We start from the raw sequence: 19,022 nt of genomic DNA, 5'->3' as shown, positions 1-19,022 counted from the left end.
GACTTGAGGTGCTTGTTGTCTCGTGCAGGCACAGGTAGTCGACGGGTTCTTTGAAAAAAGAGGTCAGACAGATTGAACAAAGCAGTCTGAGGCTCATGTTACAGCCTGTTCAGGGCTCTGTCTGCATGCACAACGTCAGTCAATCTCAGGGGAAGAAGCTCTATTGCTAGTCGTTCAAATTTATCTGTAAAATAAAGCAGCTGTCTAATGAATATAACATGATCTATTAAAATGTGTTTACAAAACTAAACTACATTTTTCAGCAGATTTGTAGTCTTTTTTTTAATTAATGTGTTCTTTTCTTTTAATTTGCTGCCATGTTCTTGTGATTAAAACTCTAAATTTGTTGATGTTTTACCTCCTTTGGATGTAATCTGAGCGCCGCCCGCCGTCATGAACTCAACGTTGCCCATTTGCAGAACAGCAGAGAGCAACTTGAACACATCTCTGATCTCCTCCTCAGTGAATTCCATCACCTTCAACGCTTCCTGCAGTAACACACATTACACACCATTAAGTCCGGAATCAGAAGTTTGTTTCTTCTTCAGAATGTGCATCTAAAGCCAATCTAAGAGGAATGATGAATACTCTATTTGTCACTGGATGCACAGACTCTGTGCAAATGCTGGAGCTTTGTGTTGTGTGGCGTGCATGATGTAAGAGCGCCCTCTGATGGTGAACAAGTAAATAGTGATATGATCGCAAATGTACAGTATTTAACCTTTACTTATGTATTGTAACATCACTTTAAGGCATATTATAGAGCCTACTACCCAGGTTAACAAGGTGAGGCTGCAGCTTGAAGTCAAAAGTGTGTCATTGAATTAAAGATGTTCATAAAGAGATAATAATGCTTAAGTAATATGTTCAAGTATATCATTTTAAATACTTGCAAGCTACACACAGGCTGTATTTGATGTTTCATATTACAACATCATGGTCAGCAGCAGACCTTCCTAAAAGCATTTTGGTTTTATGATGAAACTAAAGTTGACTTGGTCAACAAAATTGTGAGATTTGTCTCATCCTGAAATATAGAAACTCACTGGGCAAAATCTATTAAGTATTACATTCCACCTTCTTTCTATTTGCTGATTAAAGCTTCCAATACTTACCATCACACTGTTAAATAGCTGCTTGTCATCCAGACTCTGATCCTGCACACACCCAGACTGACTCAGATAGTGGTACGACTCAGGGCCCTCAGACAGGAGGTACATGTCTGCAACAAATATACAGCACACAGTGTGTGAAAAAGTTGAAATATTTCTTGTAAACCATTAACTGATGAGGTTACAATACATTAGGAGGCATTCAATCCTTAAGTACGTACACAGACATGGAGGAAGTGACCTGTATCCAGCCTTTTGAATTATTATGATTATACTTTGTGGATTTATACTACACAGCATGGCAGGTTACAATGCACAAATGTACAGAATTAACATTCATATGTTGTTGCTCTATTTTGTCAGTAGACATGTGTTGGCTAAGGCAGTGGTTCCTAAACTTTTTTTCTTCCCAAAGGACAAGTAAAAATCTGAAGGCACACCTATTGTGCAAAATAGCCTTTATAACACGTGTTATCACTCATATCATGTACAATACCTGTAAATGTGCATAATTATTTACTAATGCCAAATAAAATGTGACAAAGACAACTATATACTCATGAAATATTTATTTACAAAATATTTCCAAAAAAAATGTAGGTATAGAGTTTGCATCTGTATTATGAAATGAGTGCATACAAAGTAGTAAATTAAAAAATTAAATTAAAAAATAACTATTATTTTTTTAGAAATATTAATTTTATTTTATGAAATATTAGTTTTTAACTTCTGTGAGTAAACAAAATAAACACTAATAAAAAAACCAAAACATAATTAAATAAAAATGTATGTAAAAAATAAAGTAAGATACAATTAAAAGGTAGCTATAACAGCATTAATGTCACCCAATTGCAAATTCCCCTCAGGGATCAATGGTTTACTGAATCTGATCAGGTTTATTGATTAAGTTTTGATCAACTTAATTTAAATTAACCTAATTCAAATTATCCTGATGAGTCGTGATGACATCATTCCAGACCGTAATGGTTTAACAAAAACAAATGGACGCAAGGATGCATCAGTTAGTTCACCGCTAGGGGCCAGAATATTTTACAGTATCAGAAGTTATCATTAACTGCGTGATGTTGTGGTCTCGTCCACAACAACACGCAATTTTCCCATCAATCTTCTGTAGCTTTGATGAGATGTTGTTCAAACGCTCTCAGCAGGTGAAGCTGATTAAAGCTGATCATGTTTTCACGGAGCGATGCAGCGCTTGACGAGAAACGGACAGAGCTTCACAGGCACAGCAAAGTTAAGCGGGCACTGGTAGGCTTTGTATTTTAGGAGTCAGTGATGATTTACGTAGTTTTTTGGCAGTTTAGACGGTGTTTGGGGTGGTTTAGACAGTGTTTAATGCAGTCAGGATGGGAGGGAAGAGGACGGTGCATCTAATGAGTGCTCCCCGGAAACATTTCCCCACAAAAAAAAGTTGTTACAGTGATGGCGTTTCATGCTGATTCTGTTTATTTCCGCGTTCAACAGTGGATTTCGTTTTCATTGGTCGATTCCGTCCGCAATTTTGTTAAAGTGGATTTTATAGGGCCCTAAATAATAATGTATGGTCGTCACTAAATCCCACAGCACGCCCGTGTGTTAGACTTCCATCATAATACCCATGTAAAAAACCAACCTCTGTGGTTCTTGTCTGCTCCAGCCAGCAGTGAATAGAAGATGTGGTAGTTCCTCTCTCCAGGATTCTGTCGAACCAATCGGTTCTTCAGAAAAAATGTCATTAATGTGAAAGCTTTGCCTGTTACTCGACTAAAGGTTAAAGAAAAAAAATACGTTTACAGAACATTTCAAGAGAACACAAACTTACCTTTTCCAACAAATCTGGCCATTCAAAAGTTAAGGACAATATGGAAAGATTACAATATTTTTTTTAAATTTAAATAAATAGAATGTTTCATTTCTTTTCAACAGTTGTGAATTAATTTCTGCAGATACAATCAATGATACATCCTCCTTGGATGTTTCCATTCTGGGAAAAGTGGAGCTGAATGAACTTCCCAAAGCGACTGGAGTTATTGTTGTACACCGTCTTAGCGTTCCCGAATGCTTCCATAATGGGGCTGCGGACAGAAAAAAGAAACATACTGTAACTTCTGTAAAAACATTTTCTATATTTGATTGAACAGCTCATTAGATAAATAACTCAAATTGGATCAATATTGTATGAGAATGCTAAACTGAATATATAGATGCTTTAAAAGGTTGATTAAGTCTATTTTCAGAACATTATTAATATTGTATTAACATTCAAACTGTTGATCCATTGATATTTCCCATTACTTATTCAGAGCTGGTATACAGTAGCACGACATGCTGATGGGAGATAATGGTGGACTGGAGGTACCTGCTCTTGACGAGGGCCTGCTCCACCCTGGTGGTCTTCTCTGACAGGGGAGTTCCAGCTGAGTTTTGACTCATCACAGAAAGAAACTTCAGCAGCAGCTTTGTGCTCTCTGTTTTCCCAGCACCACTTTCTCCACTAGACACGCAGAGAAAAAAAAGACAGCAAACCTTTTCATCAGGGTTGGTTAATCAGCACAATTTACCAATTTGACTCCAAATATTAATGTCTTGATTAAATTAAAAACCAAATTCCAATTATTAATTGTCCATTTAATATCAGTCAGCTGCTGAATTATTTGACTTCTCTTTTGTGTAACAACTTCAGTATTGTACAGTGTGATTAAAATATTCAAATTAGGAGGACTTGTATGGTTATTATTACAATTTGAAAAATATTAATCAATCTTTGGTCAATAAAATAGCGATTAACTGATTAAAAATAAAAAATAAAAACATTTCCCCACTCCTACTTTTAAAAAAAATAATATGTTCAACAAAAAAAACCACAGCAAACCTTTTCATCGGGGTTGGTTAATCAGCACAATTACCCTATTTGATATCAATAATTGACTTCTCGAATCGATTACAAACCGGTTTTCAATTATTAACTATTGTTAGATATTTTATTACTGCTGATTATTAATCGTTAATTTAACATCAGTCTGCTGCTGAATTATTTGACTTCTCTTTTGAGTAACACCTCACAACACCTTCAATATTGTACAGTGTCATTAAAACAGCCAAATTATGAAGACTCACCTGGTTTGTTTTACAATTTTAAAAATTTAAATAATCGATTTTTTCCCACCACCCCTACTTATATATATATATATATATATATATATATATATATATATATATATATATATATATATATATATATATATATATATATATATATATGTTCAATTAAGAACAGTTCCCATTCTGCAGTAATCGCAAGTCAGGGATCAACCATAGATTTGGTTTCTTGTTATCTGGAGTTATTCACGTTGGTCTCAAGTGGATCGGATCGATTCGTCTCGGCCTTTCTTACCTTATGAGGACACACTGGCTGTCATGTCTCTTCCACAAACATCGGTAACACTCATTGGCAACAGCAAATATATGAGGGGGCAGCTCCCCCAAATGGTGTCTGCTGTACATGTCCACTGCTGTGCCGTCGTAGAGGCCTGCTATCTGCTTGTAGGGGTTTACAGCAGCCAGAATGGAACCTATGTTGGTCTGAAGAAGGTGGTAAAAGAATATATGAGAGAAGAAAGACAACGGGTTGAGCTCAATTGATAATAAAATGCTCCTCCTTCCTTCGCTAGGGTACAAATATCTGAAATTAAACAATTTGATGTTTACTGAGTGAACTTTTCTTGTGATTTCATTTTTTTTAGAATTTGATGAGCCAAATGTTTTTGACATGTGTGCTTAAATTATTATTACTTTGCTTTTATGCTTTTTGTTCTTCTTATCCACCAAGTCACATTTCTTGTTTTGTTTTTAAACTGTACTTGGCGAATAAAACTTTTTCTGATTCTGAAACTGCTCAGCATGGTCGTAGTTATATACAAGGATTTAAGAAAAGTGATTAACAGAAATGTGTTTGAGAGTCATCGTTAAAAAATAAATAAATTCCATCATGCGACACAGAGGGTGAACCGTCTGAGATGAGATTAAAAGATAGAATTTCCAAAAAGCAGTTCCCATTGGGCTTTGGGTGCTGATAATTTTCATAAAGCCTGGATAGTGTTTCAAAGATTCATACTGCTCTATTGTAAAAAAAAAGGCCTACGGTAAAACAAGTTGAAACAAATATGCTTGGATTGAACTCAAATAGTTCACTTTATCCTAGAGTTTATCTGCATGCTAGCACTCCTCTTTATTCTTTTATTTTGTCTTTTATTAAGCAGGATATGAACTCACTGAGGCCAGATGAGTCATGCTGATATGTGAACGAAAAGAGTGGGGCCATTATTGTAACAAAACTATTTGTGTGTGCGTAATACAATCTGTGTGTCTGTACATTAATCCGTGTGCGCAGAATTAGTGTTTGTTAACAAAGTTGTCTATGCGTGTTTGAATCTGTGTGTTTGTACCTTGATCTGTGTGTGCGTGTTTCAATCCGTGTGTGTAAAATTAGATTTGGATTTGTAAACAAAGTTGTCTGTGTCTAATCTAATCTGTGTGTCTGTATTAACATACGTAATACATCAAACCGAGACATTCTATTGGCTGTCTCTGTCCACGGGACTTTTGGAACACATTTGGAGAATATGATCTGCAACTTTTTAATACTTGGATCTCGTGCTAGAAACCAGCAGTTGTCGCTGGTACCAAGTGACAGACCCTTCAATCGGAAGCAAACTTCACAATACACTTTCTTTTTTTTAAATACAAAGTATTATTTTTATAACTTATGTCATATACGTTACCCAGTAAAGCAGTGTTTTTTCTGTTTTCAAATTCAAAATGTTAATGCAAAATGTTGTTCTTGTTGTGAGATATTTGGATATTTATGGGGAAATTAGAGCGTGAACTTCAGCACGTCACATTCTGAGCAAATAGGACCACTACGATGCACCTGGTTTCCCTCCACAGGTCCCGGACCAGGTCTTCACAGTACACACAATAGGACTGTTTTAAGATTTATTTCAGCAGTTTTCAGGTTCTGCTCCTGTTTTCATTCAGTCTGTGGATGTTTTTGTAACAGCTGTCAACACACACGGAAGTTGATCACAATATAAGAGGAGCACCAGTAGATTCATTACACAACAGAAAACCGCTGCTTGTCTGGCTTTTGATTTTTCTGTATTTCTGTTTTGATTTTAAATTAGGAAAACAAAATAACCACACCTTTTATTTGTTATTTTAATTTTGTTTAGAAACAAAACAACCAAAGAACAAACGGTACACGGATTGTGTACTGTTGTGTACAGGGATAGTGTAGTGTTCCTCTGCGCCGTCTATGATAGAATCTGCCTCACTGTCACAAGGAGCCGAGGTAACGATTTATCAAGTCATCATCTAGTATCCATAGAGATGTAACTGATCAGCTTCATTAAACTATTTGTTAAGACAAATAAAGCGGTATTGGTGCATGTAGCGAGTGTTCATTTCCCCCTGTTCTTCTTCTGATTTTTTTGCGGTAGTTTCCTCTTCCTCTTCTTCTGTTTTTTCATAAACGTGTGTTTTATGAATAAGTTATATGATGTAGTTATATAACGTATATGACAAACGCTACAGTTATAAAAATATATATAGTGTATTATGAAGTTTGCCTCCGATTGCAGGGTCTGTCACTTGGTACCAGTGACAACTGCTGATTTCTAGCGGTATTGCACAAAATCCAAGTATCAAAAAGTTACAGATCGTATTTGCCAAATGTGCACAGAAACAGCCAATAGGATGTCCCAGTTTGATGACCCACGCATAAGGATGTTGATACAAACACAGAGTAGATTACACACAGACAACTTCGTTGACAAATCCTAATTCTACACACACAAATTGAAACACGCACACACAAATCAAGGTACAGACACAAAAATTGAAACACGCATACACAGCTTAAGGTACAGACACACAAATTGAAACATGCATACACAGAATAAGGTACAGACAAACAGATTGAAACACGCACACACAGATTAAGGTACAGACAAACGGATTGAAACACGCACACACAGATCAAGGTACAGACACACAAATTGAAACACGCACACACAGATCAAGGTATAGACACACAGATTGAAACACGCATACAGATTAAGGTACAGACACACGGATTGAAACACGCACACACAGATTAAGGTACAGACACACAGATTGAAACACGCACACACAAATAGTTTTGTTACAATAATGGCGCCATAGAAAAACTCTTATTTTGGAACCTACATAGATGTTGTCTTTCTGATAGCGCAGAAAGAGGTTGTGCATGATGGCAGCTTCATGAAGCTCGGCCAGTGTAGACATGTCTTCCACTCCATTGATGCTGCTGAGATGCATTGGATACACTGTCTCCCTGTAGTGTTCATCCTTCTGCAGATAAATCACCTGAAAACACATTCAGTCCATGTTAATGAGAAAAAGACTTTTCCAGAGCTTGTAGCTGTTAATCAAGATGTGCTTTAAACCCCTTGCATGACTTGAGTCCTGAATGCTCATCTAACAATCAGTTCCAACAGTTTCATGAAAAGAGTCTGAGATTAAAACAAGGGACAGATTTAATATCTGATGTGTTTCCATCTGATACACCTAGTTCTTCATCTATATACAACATTCTGTAGCTAGAGTCTGACTGATTGTGACAGTGTTACAAATTAAAATTCCTTAATAGAATACAATATAATCATTTTATTGTCATTGTACATGTCCCTCCCAACAGATTAATACAAGAAAATGTAACTTAAAATTAACATCTTCAAATGTTTTTTTAAAAGAGTTCAAAGTGGATATAGATTTCAGAGTCTGAGGGAAATCATTCCAAAGAGATGGGCCTCTATATTTTAAAGTCTGTTGGTTTATTAAATTATTACACTGTTTCTGGTTTGTTTTTTCGCACCATCCACCAAGTGTAAAAACTGTATTTGGCAAAAAAAACAGATTTTGATTCCGAAATCCCTCAAAATTAGTATCAGCATCTATTGGCCCTAAAACTCCCATATCGGCCTGAATCTATGATTGTGATATTAGGATATCAAGGCGGATTAGCTGCTGTAGAGTAATGTCATTTCAATCAAAATTTGTTTTTGTATGAAAGAAAAAGAAATGAGCAATGTGAAATGAGTCACAACTAAAGTGGGTGAAATGGAGCCACATAGACACCCCCAGGCTCTTAGTCTTAGTCTTTTTGAGAAACAAAACCACTGTCTCGGTCATTTCTGGAAGAGTGGTGTCAAATCAATACTGATGAACACAAAGCTGGTGCAATACTGCTGCTTTTCCTGCTACATCTATGTATGTCCCAGTTGGGAGTCAATGAGAGATTTCAGAGAATTGCTGAGTCAGCCCACATCCAGCTTCCCAGACATTGTAGGGGCTTACAAAAATACTCAAGGACCCATGTGATGATGCCTTGCTTAACATCTTAAAGTTATCAAAAACCAGACTGTATTAAATGTTGAAACCATTCTATATTTTAGAATAAGGTAACAGTTACTGTTACTAATCAATGGACAAAAAGCAAGGAACTGAAAAAAAATCATTCACACACATAAATCCCCCAGTATATTTATGACTGTTTTTATGACATCAGCATTTACACAGAAACGGATGAGGAGATGGAGGAAGAATGTAGCTAATGTAATCAGCAAGATGACCCTGATCATTTGGTTTTAATCTCAAGCTCTCTCCTAAAAAAAAAAAAAAGGTGCACATTTATCTAATAACCTAAGTGACAGATAAATCAAACTGGCTTTTTGTAATAACCTAAAGTGGCTGTTGCCGTCTCTGACACCTGGACCACAGTAGAATCTGTGGGTGTGGTCGAAACAAATGGTTTAAATCGATGACATTGGTTTCTGAAAGAGAATTCACATTATCACTAATGATTTTATTTAACCAGGACACAAATATAATGGAAATATATTCGATTAGTAAAGATTCTACAATGCAATGGGTTTATACTTAATTCATGTTACCTTTTAGTGGGTAAACAATGTAATGCTTAATGAGTTCTGAGTGAGTGAGAGGAATACTCGGTACAATGTAAACGCGAACATTGAAAGTAATTAAATAGTTTAAGTAGTTTATACTCAAAGTGATAGGAAAAGTTCTACTAACTTAATTATGTCAAGTTGGTGTAACATGTTCTTCCTTTTTGAGTAATTTTTTTGAATAAATTGAACTATATTTGTCTAAAAGTAGGCATAACTTAAAAATACAACTTAATAGAATTATGTAATTACATGCCAAGAATGATAATTCATATAGCACGAGAACATTTTTACTTTTAAGTTAATCAACGTAAAAAAATTTCAAGTTTTAAGTTCCGGTAACTTATTCGAGTTTACAGTTTATTGAAGAACCAAAAATATCTAAACGAGACGTTAGGTTATACTGGTTTCTGTGCAGCAGGTATGAGTCATTGGCGGATGGTCCATTACTGTTACTTACTATTGATAAAGATTTACGTGGAGCCACTCAAGCATAAAATCCCTGAAAAAGCCTCTGATGTGACTATAGGCTTTGTTTGCATTCTTTACATTCCTAAAACACCAGCTCAAACGGGACACGTGTTGGCTGGATCCAGAGTCAGCATTACCAGAGGTTACTGCTCCACTTTAAAGCCTGTTAATACATATGAAATTACATTTTTTTTCCAACCATCAGTTTTTTAGGAAATACTTTAGAACCTTTAGAATCATAGCTTTTGGTTTTAATATCAAAGTAGGATTTTCATTTCCTTGTTTAAACCCTACAGGGATTTCATCGCAGGTTACATTCCTCTGAGACACATCACCAAATTATTAAAGACACACTTTTCATCTTTTACATTTAATACCATCAATATTGCTGCACCGCACAGTCAGACAGTGCAGGGTCGACACTCAGATCTGCTCTTTCCATTTTTACTCTCTCTGAAATCTATGATGGGCAAATAGAAGACAAACCAATGTTCTCTAAGAGCCCATTAAAACAATTAGAGTTTTCCAGTTGACAGCAGCCAGCCTGTTTTCACATAAAAACTACTACACTACTGCATAACGGCAACAAGAAAGAGCCTGTGCTACTGTATAGTATCTACCATTAGAGTGAGTTAAACCCTCTCGTTTCAGCAAAAAACCTGCTGTTGCTGTGTGTTAAGGTACGTTGAGGTCAGTAAATCAATATACAAGCTTTAAACTGAATATTATGATATAAATACATTTAATTTTCATGATGTGTGATTGCATAGGTAAGTTACAAAATCCGATATGGTTCAAAGTTAAAAAGAGATTATTATATCATTTGATGGTCTTCTTATGGAATATCATAACAACTAAAACTCATTTTTATATTGTACTATCCTTTAGTACAGAAACAAATCACTACTCAGCTAGGCATGCAGTTAGTGGTTGTTTTATTTGAATTCATTAGTACAGTGTTCTGTAACAAACAGAGCTATGCATGAATGGAATTCAATACCAAATTACATTAAACAACATAATATTTATAATTTAAAAAAATTTCTAAAGAGATATTGTTTGTTAAGAAAGTGCCAAACACTAATTCTAATACTTCAGAGCATTTATTGATTTTAATTGAGTTGTAGTTGTTGAAATACCGGTTTTGATTGTGTAATGTCATTGTTATTGTGATTATTATTTTTCACTGTATAAATTGTATTGTCATTGTGTGATTTGTGAACCCCAGGAAGAATAGCTGAAAATGTATTCTTAAGCCAATGGGGATCCTAATAAACCAACAAACTACAGTATGAAAATGAAATTATGAAATTGTATTGTGTTAAATAAGGGTTTATAAATGTTTGTTAGTTTAAAGCAGTGAAGCACAATTTTTCTGCTGCGCCCCCCTTTGAAGAGTTACAAAATTCCCACACCCTGACAACATTTTAACAAAATGGGTCAAAAATGTTACCGTTATTGAAAAAGGTAAAACCTGTGATTATTCTTCTTCAAAACTCATATATAACAAATATTAAATACATTACATTTTCATTTAAGAAATGGACTGGATTGTTGTGAAAAGGGAGAGATGTGATTACATATATGGATAAGTGTTACTACAGTATAAAAAAATATCTATTTATAAAATATTTGTTATTTTAAAGCAGCGGATCCCAATTTATTTTTTTTCCTGTTGTGCTGTTGTGAGAAAACATTTTTCACCCCCCAACACTGACAAAATTGTAACAAAATGGGTCAAATCTATTAAAAAAGAGAAAACTTGTGATTATTAGTCTTCAAAACTCATTTAAAAACACAAGATATGCAATGACATGTATTGTAATAGCAATAATAAAGTAATGATAACAATTAACAAAGTCAATAAAAAAATTAAAAAAAAATAAAAAATATATATATATATATATATATTTCTTTTTGGGGGGGAGGGGGAGTTACACAACGGTAACCCATGACCGTTCCAATAACAAAAAGAAAAGATAGTCATCAACATCTCCCGCCAGATTGGTTCTCATTAATAGAGTAAAAAAAAAACGGAACAAGGGCAATAACTCCAGAAAAAATAATTGTGCGCTTCTCATTTTTGAATTGATACCCTGAAACCACACACACAATTGGGTTATCCTATCTTAAACAGTTTCTGAGAAAAGCTGTCCCTTTATCCCCTTTCCACATTTGTGGCGGGGAATAATAAGCACGTCTAATATTTAGTTATGTAAACCAAGGACCGTGGCCGATTTTCTGCACAGCACAATAACATGTGATTCATAATTGATTAGCAAAGTTGTTCAATGTAGCGAATCGATTATGAGCAAACAGAGGCTGGTGTTGAAACTAATGAGACAATGCCGTAGGACACGTGTTCGCAATATCTCCTTTCTGAATGACGTATCATTGTACAGTTGATACATTTAAATTTAAGCAGCTTTAACAAACTGAGTTGGAGTTTTTCCTGGCAGCTGTGAAGCTTTTTTTTCTTCTTTCTTTCTTCCTTTTGTCTGTCCTGCTCAATGAAACCACACCCTGCTGCTGCCCGCTGCACCGCTTTGTTCATCCACATCCACTGAATATTCACATGTGGGAGGAGTCAGGACTCAGAAGTCCTTCATAAATTCAGGCCTTTAAGTGTGACTCATAAACAAAGAGAAAATCACAGGTTTATGGTTAGTAACAGCCTTATTTTAGCATCTCTGTGTATCATTTGGTCTCTTGTTTATTTCACTCAGTCTCTGTGTTACAGTGAACCCATCTGCTGCAGGGGGGTCCCGCCCACACACCGTGGATTGGATGGGAGGGATTATGGAAACAAATACAGTAAAACAAGGCAGAAATACAAAAAATAATCTAATCAATCAAAAAAAAAAATCATCATATATAAACCAGTTATTTGTTTGTTTTTACCCATCACAGACGCTAACAGGGAGAGTTTGGGTGAGTTTTGCTAATGAAAGCACATCACTTAGATAAGAGGCTCACATAAAGGCTCCATTGATTAATTATCCAACCACAAGGAGCAATAATCAGTGACCTATTTTAGTCCACGCTGCATGTCTGCAGGGGCCGGAGAGAATCAGGGGCCACACTTCATCCTTGTCACATTTATTTGATGAAAAAAACAAACACAAGAAAAACTCTTTAGAAAAATAATTTTGTTTTTCTGAAAACCAATTACTTTCAAGAAAAAGAAAATCAATTTCTGGGGGGTCTATTTTCAACAAAAAACAAAGTTTTTTTCACCACAGCTGGCCTGCCATGGACCTAAAAAAAATTGTTTACATATGTATATATACTTTATTAATTTAAATTCATTATTATTATTTTTAATATTTTTGCACCTTATCTTTCATTTGCACATTTTCTCTGTGTAGTCTTGCTCCCTTTTCTGCGTGCGTATAATCTTTATTATTAGTTTTGTCTTTAATATGCCGCTCTTTGCTGTTCTAATTACCCCTCTGGATTTAATAAAGCATTTTATGATTCTGATTCTGAGTTTGTAATTTCATTTCTGGTCAAAAGTACAAATCACACTCTGACAAGTAATTAACTAAAATTAGAAATAGAAATAATAGAAACACACAAAATGAAAAAGCTGTTGGACTTGTGAATGAACTTGTTCTTATTTTGCATTATTTATTTATGTATTTATTTATTCTTTAATTTCCAGCTGTAATAAACTTTTTTGGGGGGGAAATGTTCTGCTGCATGGAAACCCCACAGAAACTATCACAGATACTCATTTAGAGTTAGAGTGAATAGATTCTGCATTGTTCAGCATGATTCCTGTGCTTGAAGGCAGCAATGCTTACCATCACTGAGCAGTGTGTGTGTGTGCAAAACAACCATGTTTCTGTCTTTGTTAAAACTGCATGGGAGCAGGTTTGGCCTTCAGTTCTGCTGACACCTGAACCAAAATCTAAAACATTTTCATCATTTCTACAATTCAATAATTGGAATTCACTTCCTCCTCATCTGCTCAAACAATACCCATGCTCATTTAACAATTCTATCAAAAACCTATTTCTTAATAAATAATCAAACAATTGTTACTTTTGGTTCTATTAATTTTTTTTTTCTTGACTTTTAATTTTAATTTTTATGTCAATGTTTTTCTTTTTCCTGTTTTCTGCTCCGTTTCAAAGTTTTACTGTCTTGACGTTCCTTTATTTTGTCTTGACTTTATTTTATTTTATTTTTTCTCTGTAATTAAAGTTGAATTGTTATATCGGGGCCCTCTTCTTCAAGTCCCTTGAGGTTTTTTGGAGTTTTCCCTAGCAAGCCTCTAAAGTGTATTGATTTCTGTTAATGTCTGTCCACTGTTGATATTATTATGTTTTGTTGTATTTTAAACTGTGTCAAATAAAAATATAAAAACTAACACGCTGTGTGCATGCACAGATAATAATAATAGGCTTAATGTTAATCATTGCAACATTGTCACAACAGCATCTTTACTATTGTATGAGCTCTCCCAGGTCCCCAGTTTACCAGTGAGGAGACAGTGAGGAGCGATGAGATGAGGCCGGTAATGTGACAGGAGCCTGGTCAGCTTCCAGAACCAAAGGCTGATAAAGATTGTGCTCTCAGGAGTCAAACTGAGCACCTTAGTGCACACACAGCAGGAAAGATAATGACACACACCACCAACTTGGTGGATGGGTTTTGCAGCGGTGTCCAAAGAACAGACTCAGACATAGTCCATGGAAATTAAACACCAGATATTACCAGATATCTCACGAAACACCCACACATTAGTCTGAGTTTGATCAAGAAACTGACGCGTCAGCAAATGACGACAAACCTCTGACGAAGTGTCATCTTAATGACCAGGGGATGGCACAGGATCAGCCAGATATCTCTAAAGGTGGAGACAGTCTGATTCTCACTCACACATTCCAGCCATTCTTCAGAGGATTGGGATGTGGAAATGGGGGAGACACCCATATGCCTCTCTCAATAACCAACAACATGCTGAGCTCACATGTCAAGAACATTTGAGACGGAGCTCATGTCAGCTGCAACAATGGGGACCTACTCCCAGTCCCTAAATGGGGTGTCACTGTCTCCCAGAAGGACATGCAATATATTTTTGGACTGAACCGTATCACGTCCTTTTACATTTCTGCTTTTTTTATTTTGAATCATAAATCTGACAACACATGGGTAACTTCTTGAAATGAAAGTGTAAACACATGATTAGGCCCAATCCTGCTCTTTCAAGAAAAAAATTCTCGAAAAATACTCAGAATTGTGCATTTCAGAGCGATTTTTTTAAAGTGTGAATTATCACTGCCAATATCTGGCAAAGAGGAGATTTGGTGCTTGGCGGGTGTTTGCGCTTTTTTTGAACATGGTGTTTTTTTTATCATTAGGCATTTGACAGAATATGATGATACCAAGATACTGCTGCACTATTTTTTAATTGCTGCACTAATAGCAATGGTGCTATAATGGGTGTGAAGCTAACAGAGCTAATGTTTTTGTTTTAGCCTTTGTTTAACCAGGAAAATCTCATTGAGATTAAGAATCTCTTTTTCAAGAGAGTTCTGGAAACAATAGGTTTAAGGGAGATGCTCAAAGTCCCACAATGGATTTGAACCAACAACCCTCTAGTTACAAGCCTCGGGCCCGTTATGCCACTACTCTTATTGTTTGAACTAAAACGATATCATTCTGATCTGAGATTAGATGGAATGTCTTCCTTCTGCTCTCGATTGTTCTTGACAGTAAACCCTGACCAAACGCTGTGCAATGTGTTGAGTTTGAGACAAAATAATTGCACACACAAAATAAACTAGGTGTATGCAGTTTACACAGTTCATAACTACAATACATTTCAGAGAGACATTATGTTTGACTGTCACCTCTCACTCCCTGCTTGTCTCTCCAATTCTCTCTTCCTCTCAAACAGGATTTCCTCCAGACACAAAGAAAGCGCGCACTGCCAAAAAGATAAGGTTGGCTCGATGACTTGAAACGGACTCCATTCCTGTCATTCTTTTTTCATTACAAAAGGTGTTGAGCCCACTGCAGCCCACTCCAATGAAACACATGTGGCCAAACAATTACCTCCCACATACTGAAAATACACAAAACACTACACTGAACTTAATGAACTGTGCACAACGCACAACAAGAACTGTGCTATTGAAAGATACTCTAAGGGATGGTTCACCTCTGTAAAGAGGGTACTTCACAAATCAATAACACACTTTAGATTTTTAAAAAGCACTGTATTGTTTGAAAACCAACAACAGAGTCTGGATTCATTCGCTGAGAAATATTGGTGCAGGAACAAGAGTGTAGATCAGAGATGGGCAACTACTGTCTTATCACAGTGGGGGCCACAAAAATGAGATTGTCGGCTCTAAGGGCCACATTATCAGCACTCGTGTCAGCACTTAAAACAATGACCAGTCTGAGCATTGATCCAGGAAAGAACAAAGAGTTTGTGTGTTTTTGTAATCGTTTTCTATTTTTTCTTTCATTTTTGTAAATTCTAGTTTTTGGGGTCATTTTGTGTATTTTTATTGTAGTGTTGTGTGTTATTGGAGTCATTCTGTGTTTTAATGGTTTTATGGTAGTGCTTTTTATAGGGATGTCCCGATATAACTATTCCACTTCCGATACGATACCAATATTGCAGCCTTGCGTATTGGCCGATACCGATATAGATCCGATACAATATCAGCACTAATCATGCATACTTTTATTACTTATGTTGTAGTGTGGAATTTAAAAAAATGCTTGATCAAGTGATGTTACCCAAACAGAGAACAATAGTCAGCAATAGTAGGTATGAGAAAAACGGACCCATTTATTATTAACCAATTGGTTACACAAATGTTAACCTTCAAATTAATATCTACAGTATTCTACAATCGAATCAAGATAATATAATATATATAAGAGATTTCAGATGCAGTCCGATAAATTCCGATATTCGTTTTCTGGTTGATATTGAACCGATATCCGATATCAATATCGGATCGGGACACCCCTAGTTTTTTTAATTCTTTGTTGTAATGTGGGTTTTTGAGTAATTTTGTTTGTTTTTGTTGCATTTTTGTGTATTTTCTGGTAATGCTTTTTTTGTGTAATTTTTCAAGTTTTTATTTTATTGTTGTGTGTCACTGGAGTCGTTTTGTTTTAAGAGACAGTTTAGTGTTTTTTGTCACCCTCTGTGTTGTTGGAGATCTTTTGCTGTTTTTCGTTCATGTAGGTTTTTATTTTAGTGACATTTAGTGGCCCCTCTCTGGTGTAGGTTCTAGAGTTTGAGATAATGTCAAGAGAATCCAGTCCAGAGTCCAACATCACTTACTTTCCCATAATCAGTGGTGAGGACCAGTGTGGAATCCTCATAAGAGCTGATGGTGGAGGGGAGGAGCTGCTCTTTGTGTCTCAGCCATACACGGGCCCCCTGAAACACAAAAGCCAGGACAACAAACTCAGTTTCATGACTGGGAGGCTCATGGAGCATATTTGCAAACATATACTGTATTAGCAGTGAACAACAACATGCATTCTGACAAAAGTGGGAGAATATGATCATTTAGGCATAATAAAAATATTAGAAATAAGAAAGGTTACTCAGCTACTGTAAATCCTATGCATCTTTTAACTGATTGCCAGCCAGGCTTCCACATGAGGCTTTCAGCGACTAAAACCACCACTCATACACGTCATACACACTTTCTCTAAGTCTTTGGTTTTGTGGTAGTACTCCCTAACAGTGATAATATGGAAATAAATGAATGTTGGTCAGAACAAATGCTTCCTTGTCTGCTGTTCTTTCTTTCTTTCTATTTTCCTTGATAAGATTGAGGATCCAGGCAGAGATAACCAACAGACCTGCAGCCAAACTGGACAGCCTGGACTCCTGTGTTTGTGTATCCATGTGAAGCCACTGACCTTCTCAGACGTGTTTGTTTGCAGCTCAGTAGCAGCGAGTAATAACAGGAATTGGAGGCTGATTGCTCAGATGGGCAGTCATTTCCTTAAGCGTGTCCGGCGACAAGTTTTGTGTAAGATCAAAAACAGACGTGAGCATTTGCTCCTGTGGTATTATGATATGAATCTAAATTATTGTAACCAAGCTTTATAAAAACCTGACTCCAAGAGAAATAGTTGGAACATGAATAAACAAAGCTTTCTCATCCAAGGGTTTTTAATAGGGGTAGAAACTCCTTTTTTCCCCGGCTCATCTTTGATCCACTAACCTCCATTAATCACCTGAGTTGCTCGTAGTCTTAGAGTGGCCAGTGAAGCATGGCCTATAAGTGAATTGTGTGTCCAACAGAGCATTAAACTGATAGGATCAATATGCATGGATTCCACTGGGAAACCTTATACAAGGTCACCACATCCAGACATCAATCCTCATTAACTATTAACAACAGGCTGCCGCGTGTGCGCACATGCTTAACCCTGGAGCACAAATGTGTTTGCTACCAGGGTCAAACCAAAGATCAAGATGCTGTTGTTCAATGATGTTTACTATTTATGTGAAATGCTTTGTCTAAAAAAGTTTTTACTCTATTTAAGGGTTAAATAAAAGAACAGACAGAGGGTGAGAGGATTCCCTGGTTTTATTCTGATCTTAAATTTTGCAACTTGGCAGTAAGTCTGACATTTAACCCAGGCAGGCTTCAAAACCGACTTCTATAATCATCAAGCCTTTTTTTCCACTGGGCTAATGGAGCGCAGCTAAATGTAGCTCTTAAACCACAGGGGACAGCAGTGAGTGGGATAAAGAGAGTGGAGTAAATTAGGAGGCTGAGGATGGGAGTTAGAGGGAGAAGAAGAATAGTGCAGGCGGCTAATAATGACCTGTCTCCGAATGTGTGGATTGAAATGGAAAATCATGACACAAACCTACATCTAGAAGTGTTGGCTAACAAATGAAAATACATTGTTGCAGCTTTCCTTGGATATGAGTCAATTGGTGACTGTGTGTGCCTGGTACTAGTTTTAGCATGCAAGGCCGATTCCGAGAAAAGCTGCTTCACGTGAGTTTATCTGAAATCCAGTGAGGGGATTAATTGTGTTTATCCTATAGATTTTAAGGAGATCAGTTATGTTATGTAACTGGATATCAAATAAGACGGAACTCACAAGAAAATCACCAGTCCTCTCTCTCTTTTTTTTACTTTAGAAAACTGCTTTTTACCTAATGAATTGAGAAGTAAAAGTTGAAAAGAAACAAGTCAGGCACTATTTAGATCAATTCTGAAGCAAGCAAACAATGACAAAGACATGCTCTGAAATGGCTCGTAAGATTTTTATGCATTTTCAAGTCTTGAAAAGTTCATCCAGCTCAAACTCTAAAAACTTATACTCATAGACTGATTGAAAAACTTTACTGATGGTAATCATCGTGAAGATAGGACGGATAAAACTTTTTAAATAAAAATGGGTGATATAATCGGCTGATGTT

At 36.1% G+C, this 19,022-nt stretch overlaps 1 protein-coding gene across 2 annotated transcripts in view; it reads right to left on the bottom strand.

The window, feature by feature from the left end:
• myo10l3 (myosin X, like 3) overlaps positions 1 to 19,022 on the bottom strand; it is a 71,720-nt gene that overhangs the window by 38,861 nt on the left and 13,837 nt on the right. The window contains exons 2-10 of one of the 2 annotated variants that reach the window (XM_028435957.1): positions 16,908 to 17,006; positions 7,359 to 7,517; positions 4,507 to 4,694; positions 3,472 to 3,606; positions 3,063 to 3,187; positions 2,935 to 2,948; positions 2,746 to 2,830; positions 1,116 to 1,222; positions 359 to 488 (exon numbers count right to left, since the gene is read on the bottom strand). In XM_028435957.1, the coding sequence (XP_028291758.1) occupies positions 359 to 488; positions 1,116 to 1,222; positions 2,746 to 2,830; positions 2,935 to 2,948; positions 3,063 to 3,187; positions 3,472 to 3,606; positions 4,507 to 4,694; positions 7,359 to 7,517; positions 16,908 to 17,006 (1,042 nt within the window). The remainder of the gene's footprint in view (positions 1 to 358; positions 489 to 1,115; positions 1,223 to 2,745; positions 2,831 to 2,934; positions 2,949 to 3,062; positions 3,188 to 3,471; positions 3,607 to 4,506; positions 4,695 to 7,358; positions 7,518 to 16,907; positions 17,007 to 19,022) is intronic. The other variant, XM_028435958.1, reaches the window with a different exon arrangement.

This window comes from Gouania willdenowi, chromosome 21 (genome assembly GCF_900634775.1).
Source record: "Gouania willdenowi chromosome 21, fGouWil2.1, whole genome shotgun sequence".
NCBI lineage: Eukaryota > Metazoa > Chordata > Actinopteri > Blenniiformes > Gobiesocidae > Gouania > Gouania willdenowi.
Note: the sequence above shows the minus strand (reverse complement) of the source record. Positions and strands in the feature narration are given on the sequence as shown.